General features: G+C 38.6%; 1 protein-coding gene across 1 annotated transcript in view; it reads left to right on the top strand.

Annotated features, from left to right (window-relative positions):
• Positions 1-12056, top strand: part of LOC123665859 — a 56696-nt gene extending 44640 nt beyond the window's left edge. Inside the window, 9 exon segments of the mRNA XM_045600094.1 lie at positions 257-357; positions 1341-1412; positions 2042-2128; positions 3551-3620; positions 5290-6227; positions 8180-8239; positions 11119-11182; positions 11185-11233; positions 12035-12056. Coding sequence (XP_045456050.1) covers positions 257-357; positions 1341-1412; positions 2042-2128; positions 3551-3620; positions 5290-6227; positions 8180-8239; positions 11119-11182; positions 11185-11233; positions 12035-12056 — 1463 coding nt within the window.
• Positions 12057-12434: the final 378 nt, after the last annotated feature.

Here is a 12434-nt window from a genome sequence, read left to right on the forward strand (position 1 = left end):
ATCGACCGTTTCAGCGGGGATCGAACCTGCATCTCCGACTTACCGTGTCGGTGCTTTAGCCAATTAATTGTCAAAGAATTCATTGTAATGTGAAACTTAAGGACTCACTATAGACGGCGCCACGGTCGCTTAGACCGAATATAAAATCATCATATCAAAAATTTCGATCTAGCGGTTACATCGTACTATATTTAATTATTTTATTTTCGTTTGGTATCAAACACAGTTATTTTATTTTGAATAACTTACATTACAGCATCGACAACAGCAAAAACGAAAGCCGGCCAACAACAAGCACAACAAAACAACAAGAAGGATAAGAAGAAGGAAGCTACTGTCGAAGTTGTCACCAAGAAGGTAAGTACTATCATAAGTAAAAATTAACTTCATCCAAGTAGGGGTCATTTTACTAATTTGTACTTTACTAGCGACCCTCCGGCTCCGCACGGGTGCATTGCCGATAGTAAATATTAAATAAATATTTGCAATGTAAGCGCAAAAAAAAACTATCAGAGTTCCTCTACTATATTATGCATGTTTTATAACATTTAAACCTTCCTCTGGAATCAGTGCTATTTAAACATTTTTGAATATCATATCAAAAATTGACCGCTCCAGCGGGGTTCGAACCCGCGCCTCCGACATACCGTGTCGGCGCTCTAGCCAATTAAGCTATGGAACGATGCCGACACGGTATGTCGGAGGCGCGGGTTCGAACCCCGCTGGAGCGGTCAATTTTTGATATGATATTCAAAAATGTTTAGAATTCCTAATGTGGGTAACACAAAAAAAAAAAAAAAAAAACTTAGATATTAAAAATAGCACGGTGTCGTCTCCTGTCAAAAGATTTTCATTGTAATATGAAACTTTGAATAGTTACGGGTTTCTGTAAAGAGCTCACTATAGACGGCGCCACGGTTCGCTTAAACCGAAATTAAAAATTATCATATCGAAAATTTCGCTCGAGCGGGTGCATCGTTCCATAGCTTAATTGGCTAGAGCGCCGACACGGTATGTCGGAGGCGCGGGTTCGAACCCCGCTGGAGCGGTCAATTTTTGATATGATATTCAAAAATGTTTAGAATTCCTAATGTGGGTAACACAAAAAAAAAAAAAAAAAAAATAAAAAAAAAAAATAAAAAAAAAATCTTAGATATCAGTTCTATTTACTAAAGAAAACTGCATCTAAATACGTTAAGTAGTTTTAAAGATCTAAGCGTACAGATAGCGGGAAGCGACTTTTTTTATACTATGTAGTGATTAGTATAGATATTCTTTTTATTATTAGTATAATAAGTAATTAAATAAGTGTATTTAAGTAAATAAATAAATAATTTCAGAATCAATGCGCCAACCAGCCAGGGAAGCCAGCCTCTTGTAGCATAATGGAGCAGCTTAGCAGCGGAGTACAGGTGAGACAAGCTGTATCTGTCTTTTACACATAACCAGCCCTTTGAATAGCCCAGTAACACAGTGCAAAGTGGCACTGCTTTCTGCTTCAGGGTCTGTGGGTTTGATTACTAGCTCGAGTATTGTTTAACCTGGTATCTTCGTACCGTCTTCTTTTTTTGTAATTTTGCAATAAAAATATGCTGGTCGTTAATTGAAATAAAATATAGGCTATATTTTTAGTTCAGATGAAATTACAAATCTGTGTAAAATTTCATTAAAATCGATCCAGTACTTTCAGGGTTTATCCCAAACAAACTTCGTGGCACGAACGAGATTTTTTTTTATATACAGATTTACATGTGCTGTTGTGGGTTTGTTTGTTTACATGTTGTTGTTATTTGTATGTGTATTTAAAAAAAGTTACTAATTTAGTCATTTGTTACCTATAAAACAAGCGTTAAGTAGAAACAATCGACCGTGTGTGAAAATCAGTCAGACATAAGAACGCTTGCAAGAAAAAAAATTGTAATTTGAGCAAAGAAATTGAGAAATGTTATGTACTAACGTATATAAATAAAATAAGATATTGAAATTAGTAGGGAAAAACCAGGAAAAGAAGCTAGTATTAAAACAATTATCTCTTCAATAGGTGGCGGATCTGAAACTGCCTCCTGGGATTACTTTGACACGAGTTCAACCCAATGAACAGAAGGAGGGGCCCGCCATCAAATCTGTTGTGAGTATTATGTTCATCATCATCATCAGTTCAGCCTATCGTAGTCCGCTGCTAGACATCGGCCTCCATAAGTTCGCGCCAATAATGGCGTGAACTCATGTGTTTTGCCCATAGTCACCACGCTGGGCAGGCGGGTTGGTGACCGCAGGGCTGGCTTTGTCGCTCCGAAGACGCTGCTGCCCGTCTTCGGCCTGTGTATTTCAAAGTCAGCAGTTGGATAGTTATCTCGCCATCGTTCGGCTTTGAAAGTTCCAAGGTGGTAGTGGATATTTGTTATCCCTTAGTTATTTCTTACGACACACACGGTAAGAGAGGGGGTGGTTATATTCTATACTGCTGTAATCACATAGCAGAATAAGAGTATTAAGTTGATTTTCATGAAATAATAAGTATAAAAGTTTTAACATATGTAGTATAGTGTAAAGTTTACTGTAATAGAACAATTTCTATGTGAGAGTTTCTTTTTTAAAGAACTTCCAAAAAGGAGGTTAATTACACTGTTTTTTTTTTTTTGTATGTTAGTTAACTAAGTATTTTTGAGTGAGTTGGGTTTTATTTGTATGATTCTACTTTATATACTGTTCGATCGTCTCGAATATGAAAGTCGGCTAGGTGTAATAATTTGTGAAAATGATGGAAGCGAGATAATTTAAAGGAAACAATGTATACGTACGCGCCTAAACACCGACGTTTTCTGGGTTCGATTCCCGCTCGGGACGGATATTTGTAACTATACAAATATTAGTTTTCGGTCTTGACGTCTGTCCCAGTGGACTCGGCGAGTACGTTAAGCCGTCGGCCCGTAACGCCTACCTTGAAATAAAAGAAAAATAAAAATAAAAATTGCATGTTTTTATAATAAGATGTGCTGTGTGGCTACGGCACTAAAGAATTTAGCCACCCCCTCTCTTCCCGTGGGTGTCGTAAGAGGCGACTAAGGGATAACAAGGTTCCACAACCACCTTGGAACTTAAGAAGCCGACCGATGGCGGGATAACCATCCAACTGCTGGCTTTGAAATACACAGGCCGAAGATGGGCAGCAGCGTCTTCGGTGCGACAAAGCCTGCCCTGCGGTCACCAACCCACCTGCCCAGCGTGGTGACTATGGGCAAAACACATGAGTTCACGTTATTTTTGGCGTCAACTTGTGGAGGTCTATGTCCAGCAGTAGACTGTCTAGGCTGTAATGATGATAATAAAAAAGGACATGGGTTCAAATGTCCGTTGATGTATATCAATTGTATTAAAAAAAAAAAGCCGTCGGCCCGGTCATCACGTAGCCCTGCCAGCTACACTCACACTAGATGTCGTACTGCCGAGCCGCAGCGGGGCTCGTTCCGTTGCCAGGCGACAGACGCCGCGCCGGCTGGACCCTAATCGATGAGGCTCGTGCTATAGCGCTGTGTGTGTGTGTCCACAGCCGCTGTGGAGGCACGCGGCCGCGCCGGCGCCGCGCCCCACTCTGCTGGCCTTTGCCGCGCCGCACACCGGTGAGCACCACCACCACCACCACCACCACCACCACCACCACCACCACCACTTCTTATTCTTCTCTCCATGACCTACTTCCTCCATCTATTCCCCGTCATTGTAATTTCAAATCTATTTTATCGTATCGATGGCTCCTAAGTATACTGAGTCAACTCTACTTTTAATAACTTTATTTTTTTCTTACATAGGTAGATAGGAAATGAAGTAAATGTTATTAATATCTTAAAAAATGAAATTATCAAAAGTTGTTAGTTGACTCAGTATACTTAGGAGCCATCGGTATGTACATACCCCTTTTATTGATATTTTATGTTCTTATATATCAAACTCACAACATTAAATTGTAAAGTAATGTCCATCTAATAAATTAACAATTTGTGTTTGTGTTTGTTCTAGGTAATTCGACAGTGAAAGTCTGCCACTTTAATCTTAATATATATAAATCTCGTGTCACAATGTTTGTCCGCGATGAACTCTTAAACTACTTAACCGATTTTAATCAAATTTGCACACCGTGTGCAGTTTGATCCAACTTGAAAGATAGGGTATATTTTGTTTTGATATATGTAATTATAATATTTAAGAAAAAAAATAAGGCGATACGAAGTTTGCCAGGTCAGCTAGTACCGTATAAATATTTAACACTCGTACTCTCATGACACCAATATTCTTAGCAGAGCGTTTACCCTAAACATAAAATCATAGACTCACTCTGACATTGGCAAATCCTCACAGTAGCTATTATACAAAAAGAACAAGAACACTTTAATTATCACTGCTAACCAACAGTGTTGTTGACCCTAATCACTCACTACCTATTACCAATGATTGTCGTTAACGTTACTGGCGTTAAATTAAGAAAAATTACATTCTAATTTTTGCCGTTACAAAGGATTATTCATAAAATGGATTAAATATCAACTCAAAAGTAATTCATTTATAAGTGTCCAACCAATGCTAACTAACGATCCTTACTAACACTTAACATTTATTCATCTATCCTACTTACAGAACTTGATTACATGTGGGAAAGTTTGTATGAAATTTTTGTTGACCATTCATTTAGTTAAAACTAGTGACCCGCCCCCGACTTCGCACTGCTAAAACTATCGATGTTCCTCTACTATATTATGCATGTATATATAAACCTTACTCTGGAATCGCTCTATTTACTAAAAAAAACCGCATCAAAATCCGTTGCGTAGTTTGAAAGATCTAAACTTATAAACAGCGAGAAGCGACTTTGTTATATACTATGCAGGGCATACTAAAGCGATTGTAATCGTTTTGTGTTTTTAATAAAAAAAGAAGTATCACACTTTTCCCGAATATTACAAAGTAATTAAGGTAAATATATAAGGTGTCGTCTCTTGTCAAAGATCTTCATTGTAATATGAAACTTTGAATAGTTACGGGTCTCTGTAAAGAACTCACTATAGACGGCGCCACGATTCGCTTAAACCGAAAATAAAATCATCATATTAAAAATCGACACGGTCAGTCGAAGATGCAGGTTCGATCCCCGCTGGAACAGTCAATTTTTGATATGATATTCAAAAAAAAAAAAAAGGAAGTACCAGACTTTTCCCGAATATTTCAAAGTATATAAAATCAAAGCGCTGTAATTAATTTACTCCGAAAATAAAATAAACTATATATACCTTACAGATCCGCCCAAAGCGATAATAATACCAGAACCGACGCAGCCAACTGGAAAATCGAAGAAAACAAAGAAAAAGGCCAAAAAAGCGGCCGCTGAAGCCGCGGAGCCTAAACAAGATGGCGCTAAAATGGTCACACTACGGAACCCCATGTTCCACCCCAACCTACCCCCCGTTCAGATAACAACCGCTCCACAAAAGTCGGAGATACGGATCCCTGACCCCATCCCCATGCCCCCGACCCCCTGTCAAGCAACCATAACTCCTACATCGAACGGAATGTACACAATCCGTAACCCTCTCATGTCTATGATGCACCAGCAAAATTTGATGGGAATCAGAAACCAGAACCCCCAAATGGCACCCATTTTTAACCAGCCACCATATAACTACGTTAACCCCAATGTTTACAACCCCCAAAGTTTCGAGCCTACCCGAAACTCCCCAAAGCAAGATGATTTCCAGCACCGTATAATGAATCTAGCTTCATTCACCCAAAAAAACGATGAAGGCTACTCCCTCTTCAAGACACCAGATGACAACCCTCAGAAGAGCTTCCTGACCCCAGAATACTTCGATGACCAGGCTCCGAAGGTCGTGTCTCCAAATCCAATAGGAACAAGACCAGACCACAACAGAAATTACGAGAACGATTCTCTGTTCGCCAATCCCATTCAACGCCCGGAGCCAATAGGAACACCCTTGAAGAAAGACGATGATAAGCAATACAGTGGCTTATACACCCCATTCGGTCAAGAAGATCACAACGTCTTCAGAAATGCCCTCTTCAGCGATAAACAGGAATCGAACCAGACCAAAATGGAGGATTCCACTCCTTATGTCAACGGGGAGTTGCCTTACTTCCAAAGATTGAGAGCGGGTTCGAAGCTTAACAACGAAGTGACGATACACTACGTCACAGATTCAAAGTTTTATAAGGGACAGGTGAGTGATAGATTTCTTAATGTTTAGCTCATGATTTATTGATAATTTCGAGATATACGCAAACTTGATTTATCTTAGTCCCACAGAGATGTTACTAAAGAGAATTTGTAGGCTTAGTATGTAGTAGTTATTTTAATATGGCGCGTTGGCGCAACGGTCACAGCACTGGTTTGTGGCTGTTGCATGACAAACATTTGTATTGGCCATACAGATGTTTGCCGTGGTCTGGGTGTTTGTGCAGTCCTTGTGGGTCTCCCCACCGTGCCTCAGAGAACACGTTAAGCCGTCGGTTCCGGTTGTTATCATGTACACCTGATAGCGATCGTTACTCATAGAAGGGAATATATCCGCGTTAGAGCAGCGTGGTGGATTAAGCTCTGATCCCTCTCCTATATGGGCAAAGATGCGTAAGACCAGCAGTGGGATATTACAGGCTGAAGCGAATTTAATATCAACTGGTACCGTCCGCTCGTTTGCCAATTTTTTTTTTATCATAAAAAAGAACGTATATTAAGATTTTTAATCTGCCCTCAAATGCAAATTTGTAATGTGTGATTCGGCAAGTGTCTGTCATTTCAGTGGCGTTCCAATAATCATAATTTTATGTTACTGGATTCTTAGGAACAAGGATTAGGGCTTTTAAATTACCGAAGACGCATTTGCGCAACGGTCGCAGCACTGGCCTGTGACTTGCGCTGGCGGTTGTGGGTTCAACATGGCAAACATTTGTATTGGTCATACAGATGTTTTCCGTTGTGTGGGCGTTTATGTTTGTATATCATGTGTTTCGTGAGGGTCGTTGAGGAGTTCTATTATTGTTATTATTATGACGAAATTGTGCTTAAATGCCGTTATTTTAAAGGATATACTATCGGTGTATTGACGAGACTCCGCGATGCGAAAAGGAAACATAGAGGGCGCTGTCTCAGCAACACGTTTACCCACAGACCCTTAAGATGGCGTTCGAACTGTTAGAATCTAACATTAGTATAATTGTTATATTATAAATTTAGACAACCAATGACAACGCACGTATACAGGGCTTAGTATGTTAATTATCTATTTAGTTTCATCAGGAGTAACTAATTACATTTTAAAAATTATATACAAACAGCTTATGATTAACTAGTGACCTCTGTCCGTCCATATTACTTTACACGATAAGTGATCACCAACATATCGTATAGTAAAACCTTCTCCGAAACACTCTGCGTATTATGGTTTAAGTATTATACCGATCGGTTCAGTAGTTTCCACAGTATAACCGAGCAAAAAAACCGGTTCTCCATTTACTAGTATAGATAGATTATATCGCATGCAAAATAAAGGAGGACAGAAGGACATTTTTTTTCAATACTTAATTTTTTTTTATATAAAAATAAATCGGCAAACGAGCGTACGGCTCACCTGATGGTAAGCGATTACCGTAGCTTATAGACGCTTACAACACTAGAAGCATCGCAAGCGCGTTGATGACTCTACTCTCGATCTTGTCTAGAAGCTCTGGTCATCTTACTCACTACAGAAACACAACACAGCTTCAGAGTATTATTTAGCTGTCTTCTCTATTGATTGGGTGTTTGTGCAGCCCTAGTGGGTCTTCCCACCGTGCCTCGGAGAGCACGTTAAGCTATCGTTCCCGGTTGTTATCACGTACACCTGATAGCGATCGTTAATCACAGTAGGGAATATATCCGCCAACCCGCATTGGAGCAGCGTGGTGGCTTGAGCTCTGATCCTTCTCCTACATGGGGAAAGAGGCCTATGCCCAGCAGTGGGCTATTACAGGCTGAAGCGATCTTCTCTAAGGTCGAGGTACTACCCCAGTCGGGCTCCAGATTGTAAGTAGGATATAGCTTGCCGTCCCGTACATATGTTAGGCTGTGTTAAACGAAGAGTACCCAACTAGCGAGTGCCAGTAGGGGGGTGTGTACAGTAGCGCGTGTCGGCAGGAGGGCGAGGCGTCGCTGTTCGCCGCGCGCGCCTGGCCGCGTGCGCCCGCGCCGCCGCAGGTGAGCCGCCGCGCGCTTACTCCGGCCGCAACTTACTCCGCGGGCAACTTACTTACTCCGCGTACAACTGACGTATTCTGCGTACAACTGTGACTAGCCCGTTGGCGCAGTTTGTAGTGTAGTGACCCTGCTTTCTGCTCCGAGGGTTGTGGGTTCGATTCCCACCCTGAATCTGGGTGTAATATAAATATTTATTTATATATGTATTATTTATAAGTATGTTTATCGAAAAAAAATATATGTAGCTATATACCAGTCGGCTGTTACCTATAACACAAGCATTAAGTTGCTTACTTTAGGAACAGACGACTGTGTGTGTATTGTGTAGATATTTATTTATTTATTTATTATTATTAAAAAACTGTCTTACTCTATGCACAACTGATTTTTTTTCATTATTAGAGACGAACAGTTGTAGTAAAATGTACATCTATGATAGTAATTTTAAAACCATAGTTCCCTATATTAATATACTGACTTATTCTGTGTACAACTAATTAACTCTATATACAACTGACTCTGTGTACAGTTGATCAGCGTACATTATCACTGCGTGCAGTACAATACAACAATAAATTAATTGAACTAATTCGTTGATACGTAATTTTTTGTAAAAAAAAAAAAAAAAAGAATTAATTGAAAGATCAATTAATCAAGAAGGTTGTGTTATGCGGAATCATTTTGTCCACACGCAGGCCAGCATATACCTGTTATTTAGTACCGTTGCTATCTGTGCTAATATTATAAAAGTGTTTGTTTATACGCGCTTATCTCAAGAACTACTCGTACGATTAATAAATTCTTTTTATGTTGGAATGTCGATTTAGCGAAGAAGGTTACAGGCTACGTATTTCCTCAATCACATGTAAAACCGCAGGGAACAGCTAGCGTATTGATATTTGTGTTCTTGTATTATCGTCAAAATGAATAGTTTAATGCCCCCCCTTCCCCCCCACAGGCCAGTCATCACTGATACACGGGAGGTAGCGTCGCCTCGCCGCTTACAAACGGTGAGTTGGTTAATTATTCGTGTTTATATTGTTTACTAGCTGACCCGGCAATCGTTGTCTTGCCGCTAAACGCTATTAAAAATAGGGGTTGATGGTAGAGGGTTGAAAATTTAGGGTTGTATTTATTTTTTAATGTTGTATCATAAAAAAATAGAAATTAAAAATTTTGTCTAAAAAATAAAATAAAAAAATTTAGGGGTGGACTACCCCTAACATTTAGGGGGATGAAAAATAGATGTTGGCCGATTCTCATAGATACCGGATAAGCACAAAAAATTTCATCAAAATCGGTCAAGCCGTTTCGGAGGAGTATGGCAACGAAAACTGTGACACGAGAATTTTATATATTAGATTTATACTTTATATCTAATACATAAAATGCTCGTGTCATGGTGTTAAACATTGAACTCCTCCGAAACGGCTCGACCGATTTTAATAAAATTTTGTGGGCATATCGGGTAGGTCTGAGAATCGGCCAACATCTATTTTTCACACCCCTAAGTTATAAGGGGGGGGGAGGGGTTTAAGCGGGTTAATAACATAATGGCAAAGAAACGTTTGCGGGGTCAGCTAGTAATATAATAAAATGGTAGGAAAGTCAAAACTGTACATTGTATATTTCTTTAAAAGAATACTTGGGGTGTGATTTACAGTCGATACCGAAGCCAAAAATATAGTTTTTAGAATTTTTTTCTGTTTGTCTGTATGTATGTCCTGGATAAACTCAAAAAGTACTGCATGGATTTACTTCAAATTTGGCACGAATATTATTAAAAAGTCGGGTCAACATATAGGTTACATATTATCACGCTATCGCCTACGGGGAACGAGCAGTGAACCTTTATTTCCTCAACGCATTCTGTGATAACGTGTAATCTAACGACGCATATTTGAATGTTGTTGTTATTATGTTAATTACCATGCTATAAGCTAGCTTCACACTATCAATAAAGACATTCTGTAGTATATTTAGTATCAGCATTAAACCCAAAATTTCATGAGAATCGGTCAAGCCGTTTCGGAGAAGTTTAACTACAAACACCGCGACACGAGAATTTTATATATTAGATTATAAAGCTGAAGCGTTTGAATATTACATTTTTTAATCGAATATCAAGAAGTACTGATTCGAGTTGAAAAATTTATTTTGTGTTAGATATAGTCCATTTTCCGAGGAAGCCTATAGGCTATATAACATTTTTGTACCTCTTTCTCAAAGTAACGCGGCTGAAACCGCGGAGTACAGCTAGTGATCTATGTAAATTAAAGAAAAACTCTAAATGTGTTGCCAAGCTAAAAAAAAAGGAGAACGGCAGGACCAACTCGACTAATTTAATTTTTTTTTCAAGTTTATAATCGAAATAAAGTTGCATCGGCGGTTCCGGGTTCGATCCCCGCACATGACAAACATTTGTATTAGCCATGCAGATGTTTGCCGTGGTCTGGCTGTTTGTGCAGCCCTTGTAGTAGTTGTGGGCTCGATTTTCCGCATTTAGACTCATAGCTGGTCCGTGCTGTGTGCGGGGATGTAGTTCAGTGGTAGAGCATTTGAGTACAGTCCTTGTGGGGTCTCCCCAGGTCTCCCCAGGTCTCCTCAGCCTCGGAGAACACGCCGTCCCAGTAAGCCGTCGGTCCCGGTTGTTATCATGTACACCTGATAACGATCGTTAGTCCAATTAGGGAATATATCAGCCAACACGCATTAGATCAGCGTGGTGGATTAAGCTCTGATCCTTCTCCTGTATGAGGAAAAAGGCCCATGGCCAGCAGTGGGATATTACTGGCGGCTGAAGCGAGCGAAGCGAATAATCGAAGAAAGTCTCAATCGATAACTAAGTGTATCTCATTCCAGAGTCCACTATCTTGCAGCCGGACTGCAGCATCACGACCCTACCTACTCTAGAGACATCTGAACGTGAGACCGAGTCCTTTGAGTTCTAAACTTCCACTTCTCTTCGTCAAGACACAAGCCCTACATTCCGATGTATGAGACATTACTTCAGCTATACGACAACAAAAAAATCGACATCAACAATTTATACTACGCCAACTCGAATTTTCGATAAGTTGGTTCTCTTAATGCAACTTGAATAAATGTGTTTTTTTTTTGTAATAATAAAAATTGTTAAATTGCAATGAATAAATTAACTATTAAAGATACCAGATTTCAAATAAGTTTCTTAATTAATATAAAAGGTATCACGTTTTTCCCTTTTCTAAGCCTCTATTGTAAAGTTCACTTTTATGAGTTAGCTTAGTATAAATTGCTGGTGTCGAAATCAGTCTTCATATAGGTTTAAAAAAGCACTGTCAAATAAAACAATAGAAAAACTTAAAAATCAAGGCGGCGTTTAATGTGTTAAAAGTCTGTCACTAAAATTTTTTTTAATGTTGCCACATGTGAAATTGTAATGTTATATAGTTTTGAAAATTAATTTGTGATGTTCAAACGTTCCCATATGAAAATAGTTCGTTGTGTATTATTTTTGATGCAAATATATAGTAAGTTTTCATCTCGCTCGCGTTTCTCCGTCTTGATTCACATTTTTTTCACTGATTTTTTGTTTAATAACAATAAAATATAGCCTATATCACTCCTGAATAGTGTAGCTTTCTGTTAGTGTAAGAATTTTCATGATCGGATCAGTGTTTGCGAAGATTACCCCCTACATACAAACAAAGTTAGAAACTTTTCTTTATAATATTATAACTATTTCTTAATGACATAACTATTTCTTTTACTTCTATCTCTGTATTTTAAATTTTAATTTATTATAATGACAAGGTTGTCGTCAACTGAATCATAGAATACATTCTCCAACGTATTTATGTAATATATATAAATACATAGGAACATATATATTCAAGTTGAAAAACTTAACGATATTGACACAGTAATTTCAAATTATAATAACTTAAGAACGGAATATTTTGACTTTTGTAATGACATTTTTATATGATATTTAATAAATAATTGGATACACGTGTTGCAATAAAATTAAACAAAATACACTGCATACCATTTGTAAGATATATGTATATCATCGAACGGAGCAGGGCAGACACGGGACAGGTCTACAGGTGGACTTGAACTGCTGCTTATGTGTGACTGATGTGTTGTGTATTATATTATAAATGGTATGTAGTGTGTCTGTCTATTGTTTGTTTAAATAAATAAATATATA

This window comes from Melitaea cinxia, chromosome 25 (assembly GCF_905220565.1).
Source record: "Melitaea cinxia chromosome 25, ilMelCinx1.1, whole genome shotgun sequence".
NCBI classification, from domain to species: domain Eukaryota; kingdom Metazoa; phylum Arthropoda; class Insecta; order Lepidoptera; family Nymphalidae; genus Melitaea; species Melitaea cinxia.